Raw genomic sequence first — 23,168 nt, 5'->3', positions numbered from 1 at the left:
TGGAAAAATCCAAGGTCACATGGAAAATAGTTACCACGCTGTTGGCAAAAAATAATAAAATAATGTAAAAAAAAAAAAAAAAAGGCACAGCATATCTAAACAGAATCTATGGCTGCAAAATAATTAGTCTGACAGAGAGAGTTTGTAGCAGAAAGTGTATGTTGCAATCATGGCTAGAGAAGTGCGTGTGTGGATCCACTCATAGGAGCGTGGGACTGCAGCACTAACGACCCCCGGATTCCTATCGTCTACGGAAATGTTTAGGTTGTAATATCAGCAGAACTGTAGCCTCATTCAGGACTTTCTCAATGAGCAGCCAGCTCCAGCGTGCATTCATGCATCTCTGGATCTGGATTTAGGAACATTTGCACCATCGTAAGTGTTTATGGCCACACACCATTTAATCTCTAATTCACACACATTTCTGGGCTGCACACGTTGTAGACGTGATCGGTGAATTGCTTGTGTGTTTAGTTAACGGTCCAAAGCACATAGGAATTGTTGAGTCAAAATTTTATGTGATCTCAACAATCTGAATCTCCCGTGTTTCTGATTTTTCAGATTCTCTGTCATCTGGTGATGATGAAGACTATGATGAAGATCCAGAAGATGCAGGTAATGGAAATGGTGAATTATTTTCTACTCTTCTGTTTAATTCATTTGTAGTAATAGCTGGTGTAGAGTAGATGTTTTTTATGGTCACAAATGTCAAAAATTTTGGGTTTGAGAAGAACTTTCTTTTTTTTCTTTGATGTGAAATAACTGTTAAAAATGTTTTGATAATTCAGGTCCACAATTGTGAATGTATTTCTTATCCATGCAGAACCTAAATAATGGTGACAAACTGAAAATGTTCCATTATTTGAGCTCTTTCAAAACAATTTGTAATGCGTCAGTTCTGTTTAAATAGCTGTTCGTATTATCAGAGGTGAAGGAAAAATAATGTTTCTCTAAAAAAATTCCTGGGATCTATATAGTGCTGGGAATTCTGAATCAACTCCAAATGCTCAAAATTAGTTTTTAAAATACATTGAAGTTGTACGTTTTTACCGCTCCTAAGACTTCATAAAAAGTCGTGCGCCATTCCAAGGTGTTTAATCTATAGCTCTTCTGTTTAATCACTGACTACCATTTTTTTTAAAACGTGCGTCGTTATCCACTCCCAAGGATATGAGGCTTGTCGCTCCAACGCCTGAATGAGATGCTGATGTCTCCTCTGATTGGCTGATAGATGATGATCGCCAGCATCATGGCTGAATTATGAATTATATCTCATCCATCAGTCGCTGACATAATTTTTAATGATTTATGTGAACAAGCTTATTCACATGTGATTTGAACTTTGCGGTGTTTTATGGAAACACCGCAATTGCAAAATTCTGGTGTTGTTTTCTACATTAGCTGAATAAACACAAAGATTTGCGCTCATGTCTTATGGAAATACAGCTAGTCAGACTTGCATCTTTACTCATTTGTTTATTCCATTATATTTCAGGACCTAATTACCTAATTAGTTTCTTCTGTGCGGGAGCAAAGTTGTGTTAAGTAAAGTCTTTTTCTGATCCATGACTTGTCTGTTGAGTTTTATCATTATGTGGCTTTAATAACCTCTAACTAGCTTGCAGGGCTCATATAAACCTTTAGCCAACAGCACTTAGCTAAATACCACCGGCGCATAGATCAAAAAGCTCTGAGGTTCTCCAGCAGGTAACAGCCCTCTAAGTGCTCTGCCGGGACAAGAGCTGATTTGGCATTCAGGAGCGCGCTGGGTTCAGGTGTAGGGTAACAAAGAACAATGAAGGATGGCTTCTGCCGACTTTGCAGACTTCACACGCTCCGTTCTGTCAGCCAGCACGGCTGCAGAGAGACTGAGAGCGTCTCCTCTGCTCTGACAGCCCTCGACCAGCCAGACGACACACTGCGCTGCCTTTATCGTACCATATGGAAGGAGACAGCGGGAAGGTGAGGCACAGACAGGTGGTGGGGACTCAGAAGAGAGAATTGACATTATGGAAATACTGTGAAGGATCAGAGGCAGACAGAGAGAAATAAAGGGAGACAGAAAGTAGGAAGGAGAGCGATAGTAGGCAAAAGGAAGACATGAGTGGGTCGGTGCATTGTGGACCTCCATATGGGTATGGGTCAAAGTGGGAATATTTTGTCTGACATTTTCATACTGAGTAACAACTGGAAAACAACCCACTGCTTGAAAAATAAATTGGATCAGTGCCAGCAGCAAAAACATGGAACTGTTCTGAGCAAAGGGCGGATAGTGATCTGAAATCAGAGTTCCATTCCAGGCTGTTCAGAACTCCTGACGACACTGTCACACACGAATCAAACTAAAACAGCAAGACAGTGACGTTAAGAAAAGCCTGTATGCCTCATGGTCGTCATTAATATTTCATACAGCCTATCGTCTTTTAATTATAATCATTATATGGAGAGAGACAGATGTTGATGGGGCAAGGGAAGCTTCTGTTAGAAAAAGTCTTCATTGTTTCTGGAAAGATGGTGCATTGCCAAGTTGAATAATACATGCTATAATTCTATATGATATGTATAGTTTTCTTTGGCTATTCCAATTTTAGCTGATTGAGATTTTTCTTTAAAAATCAAGACGACGTAAGAACAACAAAATATTTGAAGTCTTGCTCTCCTGCAGCCTGAACCAAATTCAGCCATGTCTCAACTACAGCAAGACAATAAATCATAACATATATTGCAATATTGATGTATAATACTATCAAAAGATAACATTCCATATGTGGACTATTTATTGAACTCCGATTCAAAACCATACTGCATTCTGGGAGTATAGGCAGAGAAAAGACTTTAGCCCCTCCCCCTCTCGAAGCCAGTTAAGCAAGCTTGGTGGCATCAACTCATTCACTCACTCTTTCATTACCTAGCAACAACTTGTTGAGTTTCAGGTTTTGCCTCCTAACTGCTGAAAAATAAGAAGTAATGGGGTGGAGGAAAATGAGAGAAATTTCACATATTTTCAAAACAAAAAATTAATCAAGAATGATCAAAATCGACAGGTTACACCTGAACCCGGCGCGCTCCTGAATGCCAAATCAGATTTTCCTGGCACATTTTTTCAGCCATATCATTCAGCGCTAGTCTCAATATGTTAGCTCTTTTTTGTTCATTCAATGTTTGTCACTCAGTAACAAATTCCACTCCAAAGTGTGTTGTTATCCGCTTATTATGGTGGCAACCTGCAGATCAACCCCAAAATGTATCAAACACTTTTTGCTCAGACTTTAATTTAAAAAACTGAATTTGTTTAGGTACTCTCATTTTATGAAGACGGGACAGCCCATCAACAAGCAGTGTCTGGGTGAAAATATTTCATCTTTTCAGTCTGATCTCACTGAACCAGATCCCCAAAACTCAGTAGAAACCCTCCTTCATTGTCTCTCTGCCACTTGTACGACTGGATAAGCAGAACACCTTTGGTGTTAAACCCGAACATGTTGAATGCACAGCCTTCGCTTAGCAGGAAAAGCCTGGACTGTGTTCCAAGCGAACATAAGTGACAGCAAAGGCAACAGCTTTCGGCAGACATCCTGCACTCCGGTAAATACCCTCTGACTGCCAGACTTAATCTCTGGGTTTAAGTCTACCTCATGACATACGAGGCTCCGATTTCCCGGCCAAAAGGAGAGGGATTAGCTCAGAAACATTAAACCCCTATCACAGCTTAATGTCCGCTAAGCCACTGCTAATTAGTGGGGCTGCAGCAGAAAGGAGCCATGTGACGAGCCACACGGCCAGCCGGTGAGTCCCTGATGTTGAGCGGAAGAACATCCACAGACAGAGAGAGAGAGAGAACTCTACCAGGGATGTGACTCATTAACACACCTGGTGGAAGAATCTGCAGGAAGACATTTTGAAGATTTGACTTTGTAAACTTAGTTCCGTGTGAATGCCTTTGCCCAAATCAGGAGGTCGCTGCATCCGGAAATACAGCTAAAAGCAAAACTGAGGTTAACAACAGCAGTGGCCTCTGAAATTATTCATATCTCCTATTACTTTTATTTTACCATTTATATTAGAAACTTTTTTTCAAGGGAGTGTTGGCCAAGAGGCAGCAACAAATGCAACTAAAAAAATGACACAGTTAAAAGAAAATGTCAAGCTGTAAAAACCAGTACATGTCATTAGTTTGGATGCTGAAGCACTAAATGAGATGAATTCAGTCAGCCTCAGAGTTTCTTGTAGCAAGTTCCAGGAAGAGGGAGAGGGGTGAACAAAAGCCTCTTTACTTTTCAAGCACAAGAGAAATAAAGAAGCAGTAAATTGTTGTGAGTGAAAAGCATAAGAGTCAACATTTCTTAGTGCAAGTTGAGTGCAAATATAGGCTGCCATGAGTTCAAGTTAAAAGTTAAAATGTATCGAGCTGAAAACACAAATGTCAATGTGTTTTTAGTGTGAACATTTTGTGATGTTGTAACCAGAATTGTCCAGGAAAAGTCATGGAAAGAATTTTATGCAAAGTTGTTAAGGCAGTGATTTCAAACTGGAATCCTTGAGGGCCAGAGTCCTGCAACTTTTAGATGTGTCCCTCATCCAACAAACTGTAGCTGAATGGTTAAACTGCCTCACTATCATGCAGGCGAGCTCTGCTAACAGGCTAATATTGGATCCAGATGAGATGAATCAGAGTATCCTAAAAGTTGCAGGCCATCAGCCCTTGGGGACTGGAGTGTGAGACCACAGTGGTAAGATGATCGGTTTGGTTGGTCTCAGGATCGGATATCTGCTTAGTGGAGACGATGCGGTTGTGTTGGCTTCATCAAACCGTGATCTCCTGCCTTCATTGAATCGGTTCACAGCCGAAGGTGAAGCGGCCTGGGATGAAAATCAGCACCTCCGATTTGTAAGCTATAAAGGGGTACAGTACAATCTCAGGGTTGCGGACAAGATTGTATCCCAAGTGGAGGAGGGCAAGTATCTTGGGGGTCTTGTTCACAAATGAGTGGGAAGACAACAGACATATTTGTGTGAGCTGAATTGAAAAGCAATTCAGTTGCCTTTCAGATCTGGATTTACTGGCCGGTCTTCGATCCAACCCTCTTCTATGGCCACAAGCTCCAGGTAGTGACCAAAAGAATGAGATTACAAACACAAGCATGTGAAATGAGTTTCCTCCATGGGGTGTCTGGGCTCTCCCATGAGTTGAGAAGCTCAGTTTTCTCTACCTCTTTCTTTCAGGAAATTACCGTTTTACCGAGTTGGTATACTCCAGTTAACAGTGAATCAGTCACTAAATTAGTTGCGGATTATTTCAATAATCAAATAATCATGATTAATTTGATTAATCGTTTCAGCTTTACTGTAGATTACCTAGCAGATTACGACTCAATGTCTCCATATGTACTGGTTCTTCTTCCATCCTTTGAAGGCGTGAAATGCCTCGGTGGTTGAGGCATCTAAAAGTGACTAATGTAAGCGTTCAGTTATCTTCCAGTCTCTCACAGTAAAGAGAACATCTGAAAGTCAGTTTTTTTGTTTTGTTTTTTTCTTGAGTGGAGTAGCAGTGCCCACTCTCTTAGCTTCTGGTGAGTAAAACGTGCAGTGTACGTGTGTGTGTGTGTGTGTTGGAGGGTGGAATGTTAACAGAGCCTAATCTGTGCTGTGCCGTGCTCCAGAGCTATGCAGCTTCCGTGTTTACCCTGGCAGGAGAGCAGAGAGTCGGACACTGGGCCACGCAACGCTGCTCCTCAGCCGCCATTCCTCCAGCTCTGTTTTCCTTCGGTCCCCACAGGCCCTCCGGCGCAGTGCGCCTTCAAAGGCCCCCAGTGTAATCTGTAATGAAATCTGCCTGTGTGCTCGCAGGCGTCAGCGAGGGCAAATTATACAATTACGCAATTAAAACACCCTCTTCAACTTCAGCCCGTGCGGCGTGTCAGCGCCGGCGGGCCTCGCGCCCCGGCCGCCGGCCGCCCTCCGCATCCTGCCCCGTCTAATTGCCGCCACGCTCAAGTCCGGTAGACAGAAGTAATGCAGTCACGCAGCACAGAGCCGGAAGTCAGACATGGAAGCAGGGGTTTGGGGTCGGAGAGGGCAGAGCAGTGGGAACAGCAGGGCTTAAAAGAAAACGCTCACAGAGTGCATAACCCTGCTGGGGCTGCACACTCCACTAACCTCTAGTTTATTTCTACTCATGTAAAAACTGCTCTCCTGCATGTGGAGCAGCATTAGAAGAAAAAACAAAAGATCGGATCTAACTAACCTCTTCACGCCTTTTGATGTCGTTCAAATTATGGTACATATTAATATCTGTATCAGTCCCAATATTGAAAATAATAAATAATGTATCGGTGACAATGTTCCCAATATTTTAGGGCAGATCTGTTCAGTCTAATTCTATGCTTTGTGCTCTGAGATGTGTTATATATTTTATATTATATTCCTATTTGCACTTTTTGAACTATTTAAAAGGTTTGTTACAGTTTATTTATATATATTTGACCAAAATAGTTTATCTGTTGTTTTTGTCAATTTATTTATTTATCCTAATTACACTGACTGAACAAGTGAAATTTTTTTTTTTTTTTTTGACCAAGCTCATGAAGCTGCTGGTAGTGTAATGTGTGTTTCTAGGACAGAGTCAGCAAATACACTTGTAATTCAGCGCATTTATGTTTGCATTTGAAAAAAGAAATCTTTTAAGTCTATCCAGCTGTTTTTTTTCATCAGATCGTATCGGCCGATACTAAACCTTAGAAATCTTCCTCAGTATCAAAAGCGGAAAAAAGTGAATCGATGCATCCCTCACAAATATAAACGTTTTTATTTACTTTTTATTTGGTAAACCAACAGAAACTTGAGCACAAATTCGGGAGGAAAAAGATGTACAGCTTTTCTGTTTTTATGTTGCAATGTGTCCCCACATAATGATTCTGCCATCCCTATGTTTCAACACAGGGAGTTGCGTTCACCGTTGTTTTAAAAGCAATTTTGCTCATGTATTTTTATACGGAAGAAACTCTAATATTTCTGTACTTTCCTGTCAAATCAGAGCAATATTACCCTGTAATCGAGCAGTAAATCCTTGCTCCTCCCACTGACTGGCCTTTCTTCCTTCTGTGTTCAGTGATTTCCTCCATCACGCTTTGGAATAAGTTATCAAACAAGCTGGAGGCAAGTGGTGCAGCTTTAGGCACTGGGAGCGTTTTCTCCACTCCGCAGCTGTCAGGTGGACACATCTCTGCAGTGGCATGGCTGAATCACTCTGTTACAGTGGAAGAGTTTCCACTACAGCAAATATCCAGGCAGGAAAGGGTTCTGTGGACTGTGTGCCTCTTTGGAGGTGCCAAACCCCCCCCCTCCCCCCCCTCCTCATCCCCCCCCCCATGAAAATCCTGCCTCTGCTGAGGAAATACCATCCTGCCAATTAGATATGGGGTAGAATTCCTGTGTGTAGCAGAGCACATGGAGCCGGACTGCAGTTTGAAAGAAAAGTCATATTGCAATCAGAACAGCTACTGCCTGCTACTTTTAAAGTGACGGAAGGCTTTATGTTTTTGCTGCTGCACCTTCTGAATCTAAATTCAGACAAATTACCCTTTGCTATATTGGCGTGGTGATATAATTTATAGCTTCAACTGTCCTCTCTTATGTTTCACCTTTATTTTTATATTTTTGCTTCTTTCACGTTAAGATGCCCGAATCATTATGCTGTGACCAATTTGTCATATTTAGTCTATGCCGATTTCATCTGATTCTGAATTAAACACTATCAGAAAAATATAAGAACCACAGAAATTTGTTTTCTAGCCTTCTGGCAGTTGTCATTAATTATTTATATCAGCAGCAGAGATGAACTAAGACCTGGGTTTGTAGGCAAACCAGAGTTTCCCTTTTTGGTCCGCATCAGAGTTCGATTACAGCATCACACTTCCCCAAACAAACCAGGTTTTGGAGAGAACCCTTGATCATCAGTCCTGGACTGTTCGGTGACACTCAGAGGTTGGAAGAGAGAAACTCTTGCTCTCTCATCCACTCTAAATGAACAGTTCACGTGACAGTTCTCTTTTAAACAAAGACGCACCAATCAGTCGGGAAGAGATTTGAATCGGATAATTCACTTCTCAAAGACTGAAAAATCTGATTCTACTTTCTCAGTTTTATTAAATGCATCAGAAACACGAAATAAAAGACTCTAAAAATGCACCAACTTCTTTCCTAAATAAAACTTAGGAAAGTATGAATTTAATGCAAAAATAAGGGCCATCTTATTAGATCTGACTGCATAATCTTGTATGCATTAGTCCAAGATGGATCACAATCACAAACAGCAGGTCCAACTTTTACAGGAAATTGAAGTTTCTATGCTCAGAACCATCGTAAACGCCAAAGAATGTTGCTGTCAACGTGACCTGGAAGCTCTTTGTGATGCCGTGTTCAATTAACTGAAAAAGATCCGTTTTAAGACTTCCATTTATCGGACATCGAGGCCTGCTCAAGCTGGAAATCTGACAGTAGCGGTAACGCCGGTCAAATCCTTGGTGCAACTCTGCAGTTTTTATTGTCTGTATATCACTATCAGAGCAAGACATTGTTTGGGAAAAATCCTCGCAGATGTTGTAGTTGGACTGAAATTCGATTACAATAAGGAGCATCTCAATGATTGAACAAGATGTTAGAAGAGAAAAAACACCAAACTTGGGTAGAAAACCATGGTGACTCCTCCAACATATTGAGTCCCCATCTATTCTGGGGTTAGAGAAATCATTGTGGCTGAGGGACCGAAAGCAGGAAAGCGTTTTCAGGCTCAGATAAGTTCAGAAGCAGAAGGACCACACATTGGGAAAGCGACTGTTTAAAAACCCTGTGTGTGTGTGTGGGGGGGGGGCGGGGGGGGGGGGGGGCGTGTGCGTGTGTGTGTGTGTGTTACTTTTCTTTTTTTGGACTGAGTGTGTGTGGCTTACTGCAATGCCAAGAAAACAATGTGTTCAGACTCCTTAGAGGGTTGTCCCACACTGAGAGGGAGTGACGAGTCGCTAATGCTACATGGGGATCGGAGGGCGAGTGGGGGAGTCAGGAAGCCTCAGCGATTCTTCATTTGGAGGTGGAGGTGGAGATGGTGTGCGAGGGCTTGGATGTGGGGAGAGTGTTTGTCTTTCCAAGCTGAGGACGGTGGAAGCCTGCGCTCCATGCTCACCTGCTCAATTACTGTCTGTCTGATAGGTTTTTAGGAAGTTTCTGTTTGCTTTCTCAGAGGATACGTCTGCATCTCTCAACACTGAATATCTCCCTCAGTCTGGTTGCAATTACTCTGTGAAACCGATGCCAGTTTTTGAAAGCGGGAGCCAAAATACTGTGTGTCAGAAATGCATCAGAACACCGCAGGCATCGTGATAAGAGCACATGTAGCAGATCTGACGTCGAGATCGTAATTCAGCAGTGATTACCTGAAGTAAGAAACCGTTACTTCGGCTGTTGTAGGGTGGGGGGGCCGGGCGGTTTGGATTACTTTTTAATTATTATCTCATCCATGCGTGATGGAGCTTACACACAGACAGAAGTCCTGGCATTCAGATGGTAATTAGCTCCTCTCTCCCCTCCGGAGTTTGGAAAAGTAAAAGAGACATCTGATGACCGGTCAGCCACCTCCCCAGCTTTTGTCCAGGGAAACACACACACAGAGACCAGTAAAGAGAGTGAGCGTACCATGCCTCAGTGCTCTCACCCTCCTCATCCTCACAGATGGGACAAAGAGCTCGTCTGACTGGCTGCACTCCCTTTGTCCAGCGTCTCCTCAATACAACTCAATAAATCGACCCTGACAGGTTTTCAAACTCCCAAGATCGCGCAATTCAGATGAACCCTCGCATTGTTTCGGAGGCAAAGGAGATGATAAGTTTTGTTCGGACCGTCGGAGAGCTTCAGGCTCCGCTTCTAATGCTTTTTCAATTTCTGTCAAGCCGCGTTTTTCTCTGCGACGCCGTTATGAACTGAACAACATCCCTTTGTAAACCAAGCAGGGCTTGAAATTGGATAAAAACAGGATTGAATTAGAATTTTGTCCGCAGGTGCCTGTAAGCTTCCAACAGCAACTTATGACCGTTTTTCATATTGAGGAACAGGTCAGTCAAATTGGAAGCGAGAGTGCCTGCTCTATCATATTAAATCCCAATAAAATGCATTGAAGTTTGTAGCTGTATGTTTGGCCATTGTCCTCCTACCCAATTTCGCTGGATTCCCATCTCTAAGTCGTTTACAGCACACACAATTGCTAGTAAATTTCATCAAGTTGGCGTATTACAAATGTCATGACTAAACGTTAGAGTTTGAGTGAAATCGTTTCAGACTTTGACAGAGTCCATGCCTCCAGGAAACAATCGTTTCTCAATAGCTGATAATCTGGACGAAGTGATGCTCAGAACAATGGACTGGTTGCCCCTAGGCTAGGTGTGACTACCTTTGCACATATACGTGTCCACATTTGCAAAAGCAAAGCCTAAACGTAGAGGAGCCAACTCATGTTTCCTGCTCTTTACATTGTTGTGTCGGAGGATCTTTTGGAATCCAGAATCTCCCATTTGTTTCTGGCAGAGTGCATAACTCATCCAAGCTGCATCACTTTCAGGACAGAGCAGGAGAACTAGCTTTCTCCTCTGCACCATCTTTTTGCAATTATAGTAACATGTATGTGTACATTCCCAAAGGGTCTTTTCTCAAAATGTTATATGATCTAAGAATACTAAAGAAAACAGGAGCAGAAAACGACCGCCGGGCCCGTTGAGCATTTGTCTCTTAAATCCTTTGAGCTCTGTGCGAATTCCTTTATTGTCTGTAACAATATTTTGTGTTTGAACCCACAGAAGCTCCTTTTTGGACCAAGCCCGAACGGATGGACAAGAAGCTCCTGGCCGTCCCCGCAGCCAACACCGTCAAGTTCCGCTGTGCTGCCGACGGAAACCCGATGCCAACCATCCACTGGCTCAAGAATGGCAAGGAGTTCAAGGGCGAGCAGAGAATGGGAGGCATCAAGGTGAGAGGAAGAGCATGTTGACACCTAAAAGGGTAGAGGAGTTCAGGAGATTTTTAGATTCAAACCATCACACTCGGAACTCTGACAGGCGGAGATCGCAATCTCCACCCCTTAAGGTGCTGCCAGAGTGTCCCCGAGCAAGGCATGTTAATCCCCTGTGAGGATAGCTACGCCGCTGTCCATCCATCCATAGGGTTAGTGCCGGGATTGGTCCGTGAGTTTCCGTAATTAAAGGAGCGTAAACCTTGAGTGGTGAAAGAACGCCGTGCCTGGCGGATCTTCTCACGGTGTATAAATGTCGTGAAAGACGCCACAGAGGCATGCTCTACCAACTAACGACCAAAATAAGTTTAATAGTGGTGGTGGGGGGTCAAACTGCAGTCCTGAAACCAGACACATGCATGCTTGCATGATAGTCCAGGGCTGATAGTGAAGCACTGCAGCAAACAGCTGCTGTGTTCAGTTTTGTCATCAGACTCACTTGAAGCTGAGATCTCTGTCACAGTCTTAGGTTTGTTTAGCTAATAACTAATAACTAAATATGTACAGTAATATTGGAACTCACTGGTATTCAGTTTGAAAGTTCTCCTAAACATATTCAATGGTCAGCGTTACTCTTACTTTGTGCTCTATTGAATAATCTTTACAGCAGATTTTGATTGTTGAAGGCATTATTTAATCACTTGTGAAAATAATACTGTAAAAGAATCATTTTTTAATTTTGTTTTACACCAAATAAATCTTTGTTTTGAAGAATATCACAGGAAAACTGGCACTAAAACATCACTTTGTGGTTGTAAATTACCGTCTTCTAATATCTCAGCGGAGAAACACTGAAACATATTTCTTCCCAAGTGGAACTTTGGCCTTTAAAGAGTTAAATGTAATGAGATCCTGCAGCTATTAACAGTTTACAGAGATTTCCAACATCTGCTCCCAGCAGACCAACAGCAGTTGTCTCCCTCGCTCTGTCCCCACTCTCTGTTCTTCTATCTATCCATTCCCCCCCACCTCACACACCCACACACACACACCACACACACACACACACACACACACACACACACACACACACACACACACACACACACACACACCACACACACCTGTCAGCAGCCCTCAGGACACCCAAACTTGGACTGAAGTGGCTCCCCGACAGCAGCTTTTAGCGTCTGTAGTGTACATGATGATTTGCTGATGATAAGGTAGGTTCCACGTTGTTAGCAGCAGATTAATCCCCAACTGACTGCTCAGAGTACATGTTTATTCCACCTGTTTGTCCGATCTTTAACTTCTTCATTAAACTCCTGTGAAAGTCCTTCTTTGGGAAAAATTTACATCAGTTCTATTTAAGAAAATATTTGAGTATTTCATGTGAATTGAGAACAATTTTCATTAATTACCTCGGTTTTTTTTTGTTTGTTTGCTTGTTTTAGTAACAACTTTGTAATACCTCCACTGCTCCAGCAGGTGGTGATAACTTGGAAATGACATCAAAATTCTAGTTTGATTCTGAAAAGCCTAAGCTTTCTGGTCTAAAGATTTTTCCAAAAGAAATTGCACATTATGACACAACATCAACGTGTTAATACGCTAACTTTAGCGTATTAACACATTGATTTTTACATTTAAGTACTCACTTACCTACTATTATATCTGGTATATTAAAGCTGCTTTACTTCTACTTAGCCGTAATTTAAATTTAGATCTTCAGGGGTGATTGATGACTTATTAAGATGCTCCTCTCTTATTGAACAAGGCAGAAAAAGTGGACCATGTTCCTTTATGTCTGTGCTGGTTAATGAAGACGTTTTCCCATGTGTCTTTATTGAGTGATATTTACGTGCACCACCCCTCCCTTCTGTCCCAGAACTGTTTTAGGATCCAGTTAGTGATCACCATGCGGGCAGCATTTGCCCTCGCAGAGGTGAAAGGAGAGGTCATGGCACTGGCTGACAGACCAGTGTGACACGGGTCGTCAGGCGTAACAGCTTGAACTCATCCGAATTTCAGACCTCTGAGGACATCACCGCCTCATTAATATCTCTATTTTCTCTGCATTTTAGTGTCTTTGATATTAACAACACTTGATTTTTCTTGTCATCCAAATTTTTTATAGATATTTTTTTCCCACTGCACAGCTCATTATACTGGTATTTAAGCAATACCAGTATTGTTGTCTGTAGTCTCTAGACCTGAAGTCTGATTCAATGAAATTTCTGTAAAAATGGTTGGTTAACATTATTTATTTTGTTAAATCTTCCAGCCTTTTGCAAATCAAAGTTGTTAACCAGTCAAAAAAATATTTCTTTTCAAGACTTTTAAATATAAATTTATGCCGATTAAATATTGTTTCAATAATTATCAGTGAAACTATATTTTTACAAAAATAAATCTTGATTCAGTCAACCCAACTCCCCCAATTTACTGCAGTACCTCTAAATAAAAACCACCAATTACATTCAGAAGTCACCTAATTAGAAATTTTATCTATCAGTGCAATTTTATTCCTATGGAAGCATTTAACTGCCAGAGTTTGGAAATTAGTTCAGGAGCAGTGCCTCATTTAAAAGAGAAAACTTTCTCATCATAATGAGATGCAAAACACATTATACAGAGATTCATATCTCGTCAGAATCAAAATATCTTCCCTTTTAAATATGAACGATCGTTAACGTTAAAACATCAACACTTCTTGGGATTTTTAGAAGCCGTCTGGAGGAAACTGGGTGTCTTTATACCTTCTAACAAGTTGCAGTCTGGCAGAAGAGCATGTTTTTTAAATACCTGGTAAAAACGAGAAGGTTTCTCTTTATAACGATGAGCTTTGTTGTCATAAAGAAATATTTTCTTTCTTTAACTCGAGAAATTCTCTTGGAATTTCTTTCTGAGCTCTGCCAGCTAGACGCTTCCGCAGCTTTCAATTATGTAAATGGATGAATAAACAGAAATAAAGACATGAAGTATTTCAAACAGATCAGCCCAGATTGAATTGTCACCACGTCAGCGTGAGCGAAGGACAGATGCGGACAGCGTTCCGTCACCCCGTATCACCCTGTATCACCCCGTCTTCCATGTGGAGGTGATGGGTTCATGTGGGGGGTGCAGAAGCCACAGGGGGGCGGGGCTTCAGCTCTGTCACCACAACAATGACATTCTAAAGACTCTTTTCCCATCAGGGTCCTGACGGTGAAGCCATCTTCCTGCTGCATCCATTCTGACTTGACAACATCATCTTGGTGCTGACAGCCAGGGGTAATTTTAGCTGAATGAATCTCGGCCATGCTGGTTTTGAGGACCGCTTTGCTCTTCATGTGAGGCGCGTGTTTAAGGAGCAGCTAACCGACCCGTGGCGTAGTTCTAATCATGGTCCCAGTTCTGTTTGACTTATTCCTAGCTACTTCAGGCGGTTGGGCCTGCTTTGGACAATCAAAGTTTTTTGATGGAAGGCCATCAGACTGTTAGCGAGCAGGCATAATTTCAGTCGGATAGCAGCTCGCTCACTGCCAGATTGTCAGCTCCATTGTGAGATTAAAATGGCTGTGAATGCATGGCTCAGCAATAATAGCACCTCTTGAAAAGAAGCCATCTACTATCACTTTCTAAAGAAACTTGAATTAATATGAGTTACAACAACATTTAATTTCTCCTTGAGATCAAAGTATTTTTGAATTTGAAGATATAAAAAAAAAGTACTGTATTGGGAAAGTTTAGTCAATGAGAACAACATCTAAAAAGAAAAAGTAGAAACTTGATACCCAGACTCCTTTTTTTCCACAGAGTTCAAAAGCAACAACAGGAGATGCTTAAAAAGCTGCTGAAAAAACTTTTACGGGTAAATTGGCCAGCTCAGCGGGAGCTATACAATTTTTTAGGGAAAAATGCTGACAGCGTTGTTGTCAAATGGTTATTTGCCTCTTTCAGAAGAAAGTACTACTCCAGAATAACCTGTTGTTCCTCATCCACCAGGTCCACGTTTTGCTCTGAAGCATACTTTTTTTTTTTTGTCTCCCACTCTCAGCGTGTCTTTACAGGCATTTAAGTTAATCTCAGGTACTTTCAGGGTTTATAGAGAACTAAACAGTAAACTACATAAAGTTCTTATGTCATTTGTTAAAACTCAGATTCCATCTCTGCTCTGCTTCCCAGACAACTGTGGAGTTCTCCAAGGCCAGGGCCTGAAGGTCAAAGTTTAACCCTCTATTGAGCTGTCAGATGGACATGGCAGGAGATAGGCGTGCCATCAGCCCATTCAGCCGTCTTTTCTCTTCCAACACATAAAGCTGCTGTTTGGGGGTTTCATTGTGTTGCTGACGGTGTTATTAGTTGGGGGTTTTTTTTCCTTCTTCCATCCAGAATTCACCCTCTGTTTTGACAGCTTTCCAAAGCAAAGGCTTTTAATCTGCCTCCGCTGTTACTTTTTAAGACTTTAAGCACTTCAAAATCCTCCAGTTTCCACTACAGTTTTTAGCACAGCCTCCACTAGAATTTCTACGCTTGCGAGATTATTTTTAGACCCATTTTTTTCCACCCTCAACTCCTCATCTAATTTTAGACCTCCCATAGCCGCAACGCTCACTTTCCTCACCTGTTTTTTTTATTTATTTTTATTATTATCATTAAAACACACTATGGCTTTGAAAGGCAGGACTCGCCGTTAACGGGGTTTGACTTTGTCGCTTTCACACATCCTGTTTTACGACCTCATCCTCGTTGTCGTTGGTGCAAGCGTCAAGCTGAGCCAAAGTCAGGCAGCAGACGAACAAAACTTTCCCCGATTTTAATAGCGAGCCCTGAAGGGCCGCGTCTTCCTGCTTCCGCCCTCTCTGCGGGTCAAATTAGACGGTAGCGCGGATCCGGGCCGCTGGTCCGCTCTGACACACTCATAAATTCTGCTAACTGGCCCCCACTTGTTCTGACAGGGCTATTTTGCGAGGTGAAGACAGAGGGTTTGGACTATGAAGGGGAACTGTGCTTCCTGTGTTTTCTCAAACAACTACTGCACCACCAAAATGGCTCCAAAATGCAGCCACAGTATGTCCAAAAGAAAAACATAAGTACAGTATATTGAGAGTCTACAGAGGCTGATAATTTCCCCACTCAGCTCCTGGATCACTGTTGAAACTTTGAGTTTTATGTCAAATCCACATAAATTAAATGAGAGAAACTATTTTCCTCTCTTCATTCATGATTCATTTTGTCCAGCTGTAGACCGTTACTCTGTCTGGAGTCAGGTATTGTGTAGTTGGTGCTTTTAATCAGTTTTCAGTAAATTACATCCAAGTCTATGAAACACAAATTGTCACCAAAATCACTCTGTCCTTCTAAAATCTTTCAGAAAATTGTAAAGTGCATCGAATCGGAATATTGCATATTGTATAGTATCAGGAGATTATTGTATCACTACACCCCAGCATGAAATAGCCAGCTGCTGGAATGAGCTAACCTAATTGTACTCCAATGTCTTCCCTCTGTACCAGAAACTACAATATCTTTGTCTCAGAATGCACAAATTCACTTCTATCCACTTCTGATACCAACTTGAGGTTTAGTGTCAGCCGATTACATACAGAAAAACGGCTCAACTGAACTGATTACAAATGTTTCTTTTTTTAAAGAGACATTAATGTACTGGATTACAAATGTATCATTACACCTCACTGAAATCCACTATCTTGGTCAAACATAACAAAAAAAAAACTAATTTGTTCAGTCAGTGCAATTAGGAGTAGAATAGCCAATGGAAAATAAATAATAAAGAAACTGAAACTGACAAAAACAATAAGTTGACTAGTTTGGTCAAATATGTAAAAAATTAACTTCAACAAACATTCTTTCAAATTGTTCAGAAAGTGCAATTAGGAATTCTAAAAGTGACACAAAAATAAACCAAGACGTTGCTCAGATCACAAAGCATAGAATTAGACTGGATTTTGTACAGTTACAGATACCCAATCTAGAATATTCTTCCAGTATCGGTACTGGTGTAGGTGTTAATGTGGGATCGGTGCATCTCTCGTTTTGTCTTCTTTCAATGCAGGTGGTTCCTTGTGGTGTGAACCCTCCCATCCATTCCCATGGCTGGCGCTGCTCCGTACAGCCGCGGCCAAAGCCCCTAAAACCTTTAAAGCCTTGTATGACTGGAACATAAGCTGCTTAATAATTTAATTCTGCTTGGAATCTGGCATGATTGAAATGGATGGGATTATCACTTTTGGGGACTAATGCTACAGGTTCACCAGGGGTTAGCCAGTGTAACATGTTAATAAAAGCCGACGGCCCGCGTGTAGAAAATAATTAAAGTGACCAATGAAAGGTGGAGGAATGTTAACGCTCAAAGTCACTGAGAGTTCATATTTAATCAACAGCAGAAATTCAATTTCAAAAAGCGAGAGCTGGATAGAGTGTCTCACCATGGCAAACTTTCTTAGCATTTTGGGAGGAAATTTTATGTCATAGCCACCAGGACAAGGATATTTTAAAATTTTTTACAAAAGAATATCTAAAATGTGGGGCATTCACTTGAGTCATTACAAGAGATCCATCAATCCCATTATTGAATAAATTGATATTGCAGCTCAACAACACAGATATTTGTCGTTATTTAGGTTATTCAATCATCAGGTTGGTGCAAAGTGTCATTCTACTCAACCTTTCCAGTGTTTCAGGAACTCCTGATCATTGATGATTGATTTCTTTAGAAATGTGGAATGTGGATGCTGACATTAGCCCTGGGGATGTCTGTGCTGCTGCTACATGTCTAGCATTGAGATGCTATTTTAGGTCTGAATAGCTTTGCTGACAGGCTAACTGCTTTTAGCACAACTTGAACACAACAGTTGTCTTTTCCAGTGTCCAATCAGAACAATTTTCTGAAGGAGAAATGAACCCGCAGTGGATGAAGAGAAGCGGCTCTGTTGTCCACCGTTGCAGATATTGCTTGTACGTCAGATTTACAGGCCTACCAGAAACGCACAGACAAAAAGGTTCCCACTGGAACTTGTGAATGTAACTGGATGGTTTTACTTAAGAAGGAGCTGTATAGAAATGGAAGCAACACTTTTCAGGTTTTTGTTTGTAAAAACCTTATTTTTGAACAAATCCTCCCACTCTGTCCTACCACTGCCCACTATGAACTTATGTATTTTGCTCTATCACTTACAATCTCAACAAAGTACACAAAATGTGTAAAAAGTTACCGAAGTGTAGTTCTTTTGCAGGACATTACGCATCATAAAATGTCACATTTAAAAACAAAACACGAGTTCAGGTTTTTAACAAAGTCCATCAAAAATGTAACATCTGAAATGAAACGTTTGCACATCAAAGTCCCAGAAGTAGAGAGAGAGTGGTAAATGTATGGGGTAGCTGTGATTATAGTCTCCCTGGTTCTGTTGGTGGTCCTGGCTTTCACTGAATATCAGCTCCAGCTCATATTTTACCACATTTTAGCCTCCTCCCTTCTCGTGCACCAACTTTTTTTTTTTTCCCTCCCCTCAGCGACCACAGCACAAGGCGTCACTCATCTGCTCATGAGAGCAGCCATTGACTTGAGTTTGACTCCTCATCTCAGAGAGGGGATAGACGGGGTGGAGCCAGCCATTCCACAGAAAAACCATTTGCCAACGCCGAGCGGGCGGCCTGGTTTATGTTACCACGCAACTGCGAGAAGAAGAAGAAGATGAAAAAAAGCACACTCAGGCATAATATTTACACTGTTGCTTTATTTTCCGAATGCACCTCCAAGAGAGAGGGTGAAGAAGTGTGTGCTCCAGAGGGAAGAAGAAGAAGAAGACGAAGAAAGGGCAGTGGGAGGGAATTGTTGCCTTCAAATGCGACGCTTATATCTGTTTGGTTTCCCCCATAAAGTGTGTTTGTGAAAACATTTTCCTGTGCAGGTGAGGTGAAGTGTTCCACCCCGAAAAGGCACCTTGTTGTCATCACTCATTAGAAATTCTGACCTCTTCAAGTGAAGTTCACCCTATGACGCCCGTTTCCCCCTGTTAAGCGGCGCGGGTCGCCCCCGCCGGCCTGTAAAGACGCCGCCTGACGATGCGTAGCCATTCCTCTGCTAACTCCCTCCCTTCCCTTTGACTTCTGAGCCTGTCAATTTAGTATCTGTCTGCCATGCCTTCCAGCCTCACCTGGTTTGAATTACCACGCAAAATTTAGCTTTCGAGTCTCCGGCGATGGATTGCTCTTGAGTGGAACCAATTTCAGAGGTGCAAAAAGAAGAAAGTCTGTCAGCCCTCACAGACATTGGCTTTGCTGAACACTCACCTGTTAAAGTAAGGCAGTGTGAAAATGGCTTCTGTTGATGAATGACGATAATTTAACCATCATTGTTTCTGAATTTTAGCTTTGTTATCAACTTGAGAATTAGAGTGATCCACAATGAAGTGAAAAATCTAGTGCATATCTTTTTGTTACGCATGTTCCTTACCTGGTGTTATTCAGTGATTTGATTAGGATTTATGCAGAAGATGTTCTGTTGTACATGTACACCGTTAAACAAACAATGGCATTGTGGAGTTCAGTTTGTAATGCTTACACTTGCTTGTTTCATTTTTGCTTATTAAAATCACAATATCTCCTTAGATGCTTTCAAATGGACTTTGGTTCTCTAACTTAAGCTTGTTGTAATTAAACCTGTCGCAATAAGTCAGTTAATTGGATGACAAATTAAATGAGCTGGATGATTTCCATTCAGATTAATATTTCTAATTTAGTTTACAGAAACTTAAGAATCCATTTTATTATTTTGGTGGTTTTCATTTCTGTTTTATTAATTGTTTTTGGTTTTATTTTGGGGTAACTAAAATATTGTCCAGTGTGAAGTGTTCTTTACGAAAATAGAGTTTATCGGTCTTATTATACTGTATCGCAATAATTACTGTCGATTCAGGACATCTGCAGTCATTTTTGGCAATATCCTGTATCGTCCAGCAATATTTGTTATCATGACAGTGCTGGTACTAATGACGCATTCCTTCCATCTTCAGCTGAGACACCAGCAGTGGAGTTTGGTGATGGAGAGTGCCGTGCCGTCAGACCGGGGAAACTACACCTGCGTGGTGCAGAACAAGCACGGCACCATCAGTCACACCTACCAGCTGGACGTTTTAGGTAAGCGTTTACTTTCACTTCAATTCATAAAAGCCAAAGATTATCCTTCTGTTTTGAAATTTCAGCCGCTGTTATTCAGTCTTTTTATTACGTTTTATGCAGATGATATTCAGTTGTACGTGTTTGTGAGCAACACCAGTTTGAGCCTGTTGTGTCGACAGTTATTAAAGTTGCAGTAAAACTGAAACGGAGATCATAGCTCCACCTACAACAATGTGAACTCAGCAGACACAGACTTTATAGGGACTTTTTTTAAAAATGTGTCACAAAATTATTAGCAGCAATATAAAATCATTTAGAACATTATTAAGTAATGTGAAGTAAATAGATGTTTGATTAAATACTCAATTTAATCAATATGAAATGTATTTATTAAGTACGTATGTGTTTAATCATTTAATGACATTTTATAAATACATTTTACATCAAATAAATGATTGAAATATTTAGTTAAACCTTCATTTATTTCAATTTACATTTAATAAAAAAAATTTTATTATTAAATTTTGTCCTGTTTAACCCTCCATAAGCCTCTATATTTTCTGTGTGTCTAACATGTTCAGTTTTTGGAATTTGTAAAATTGCTCTTACTTTGTTGACATTTGTTTAGAGTGTGAGGAATATTGCTAAACTCAGATCTGTTTTGCTGTCTAATAAACTAGACAAACTTCCTCATGTTTTTTTCATGCTTACAGTCTTGTTTACTGGCCTAAACAAAGCTCTCGCTTAAACATTTACAAGTCCTTTAAAATTCTGCGGCCAGGTTATGAGCTAGTTCTAACAAGAGAGCTCTTTCGACTCCTGCTTCATCTGCGTTCCACTGCTTTCCTGTTGCGCTCAGAATTCATTTTAAATTGCGCATACATATTCAGGGAATCATTTATTTGTCTGATCTGGTTAAAAAAAAATAATAATAATATCTTACCGTCTATGCTTCCCTCAGAGCGCTCGCCTCACCGGCCGATTCTCCAGGCAGGCCTGCCAGCCAATCAGACAGTGGAGGTGGGCAGCAACGTGGAGTTCCACTGTAAGGTTTACAGCGATGCCCAGCCGCACATCCAGTGGCTCAAACACATCGAGGTGAATGGCAGCCGCTACGGCCCCGACGGCGCCCCCTACGTCAACGTCCTGAAGGTGGGTTTGGAGCCACACACTGTGGTGGGTTTACGTCTTAATGAGCCAGCCTGGAGCCAGGCTTGGCGCGAGATAATTTTACACGTAGTTAATCTTCTCTAAATGTTGTGTTTAATGAGCCTTTGCAGAACGGGGGCCATGGGGCTTCCTTGACCGCTCTTAATTGAAGAGCTCGTTTCTCGATCGGTGATGCATCGTTACAACACACTGGAGCGTGTGGAAGTGTAGAGCCATTAAGCTAATGATAACAAAGCAGATTTCTGCTCTTACTGCGAGTGTGGCGTGTGATGAAGCATCTTGTTGCTATTTTGAAAGAGTTTTCCACCCATGAAATAAATTCATCACGAGCTGTGTCTCCATTACAAATCCTTGCCTATATCATGATGATGATGTTGGGGGGGGAAAAAACTATTTTCCAATTGCAGTAATTCAATTAATAAGGAATTAAATTCAAATCATGTGAACAAATTTAATTAAAAATCATGGCAGTTACATGAGATGCTCATAATTCAGCCATCAGAAGAGATGCTGGGGTCTCATTCAGGCATTGCAGTGACAAGCCCCTTACACTTGGGAGCAGCTGCGTATGCAGCGTTTTGGGGAAATTGTTGTCGGCCATTTTACAGAAGAGCTATGGACTCAGCATGTTGGAATTAGGGGTGCACCAATTGCAGTTCTCTGGCCAATCACCAATTACCGGTCTTTAAAAAGCCTGACCTGTCAATAACAGAGGCCATGTTTACCCATGTTTTTTGTCTGAAATGTTGCTAAATATAGCATGAAAATTGCTGAGTTGTTAACAGTGGAGTGACTATTGTTAAAATCAGTGGATAAGATCGTAAGCATTTAAGCCGATCACCGCTCTCCCAAAATTAAGGAAACCAGCGGCAATAAATCAGCTTAATTTGGAATGACACAACTTTTTATGAACTGTGATGCTGTGAGAGAGAGAAAAAAAAAGCAAAAACAAACCATCATCTTCCTGCTACTTCCTGATATTTTCTTTGATGTTTCCACCAGTTTTAACATCTGAAAAAAGTATTTCCATTGCAGTTTTGTGAAATAACACAATGTTGATATGGCCAAAAGAAAACACTCCAGCATAGTGTCACTTTTTATTTTATTTTTTTTTTAGCACAAATGTAAGTTTTTTCAAAATTGGCATGTTTCCATTAAACAAATTTGATTTCTCACTTTCAAGTTGCACAATTTTATGCTTAATGAAAACAGCTACTGGAAGAAGCAACTTCACCTGGAATCCACCATAATCATTGGTTTGTTTTGTTTGTTTTTATGTTTTCTGGTTGATGAGGGGAAGACTCCTGTCGCAAACCAACAGGGCTTTTGCTCCCTCGAGCTTTTTTTTCTCTTTTCTTTTCTTGTCCCTCTGGAGAGAAGGAATAAAAACAAACATCTGGTTTGGACTAAGTTAACTGCTGTGGTGGCGGCAAACGCAGGGAGGGAGACGGGCTCAGCTAACCGCCGCTGCCGTCAGATGTGCTGCGTCGCGTGGTTTGAGGAGGAGGAGAGAATGAGAGAGCAAAGAGGCACCCAAAAAAAGCCATGGAAAAAATGAGTGGGGGAACCAAAGGAAGGGCAAAGTCAGCAGGGAGAGAGAGAGAGAGAACGTGTGACAGAGTGCCGGGGTTAGATGAAGGCTTGTGTGAAAAAAAACAAAAGGAAAGTAGGCAGAAAAGGGATATTAAGACCAAAGAGTCGGAGATAGAAACGGAGAGAATGGAAGGAAGGAATAAGAGGGAAGGCAGGTCATGGGGCTGTTTTCCCTGGATCTGTCTTCATACATCTTTCTGCAACGACACGAAAAAAGAAAAACAGCAACACTAAAGATGGAAAAGACTTTTTTCGGCTGCAGTCATCTATTATCCTGCTTATGTGT

General features: G+C 41.3%; 1 protein-coding gene across 7 annotated transcripts in view; it reads left to right on the top strand.

The window, feature by feature from the left end:
* Positions 1-23,168, top strand: part of fgfr3 (fibroblast growth factor receptor 3) — a 74,903-nt gene that overhangs the window by 30,365 nt on the left and 21,370 nt on the right. For 5 of the 7 annotated variants that reach the window (XM_055057031.1, XM_055057030.1, XM_055057029.1 and 2 more), the window contains exons 4-7: positions 562-627; positions 10,842-11,011; positions 20,014-20,137; positions 21,081-21,271. In XM_055057031.1, coding sequence (XP_054913006.1) covers positions 562-627; positions 10,842-11,011; positions 20,014-20,137; positions 21,081-21,271 — 551 coding nt within the window. The remainder of the gene's footprint in view (positions 1-561; positions 628-10,841; positions 11,012-20,013; positions 20,138-21,080; positions 21,272-23,168) is intronic. The other 2 variants (XM_055057032.1, XM_055057033.1) reach the window with 1 other exon arrangement.

Source organism: Poeciliopsis prolifica, unplaced genomic scaffold (assembly GCF_027474105.1).
Source record: "Poeciliopsis prolifica strain line A6 unplaced genomic scaffold, Auburn_PproV2 SCAFFOLD047, whole genome shotgun sequence".
NCBI lineage: Eukaryota > Metazoa > Chordata > Actinopteri > Cyprinodontiformes > Poeciliidae > Poeciliopsis > Poeciliopsis prolifica.
Note: the sequence above shows the minus strand (reverse complement) of the source record. Positions and strands in the feature narration are given on the sequence as shown.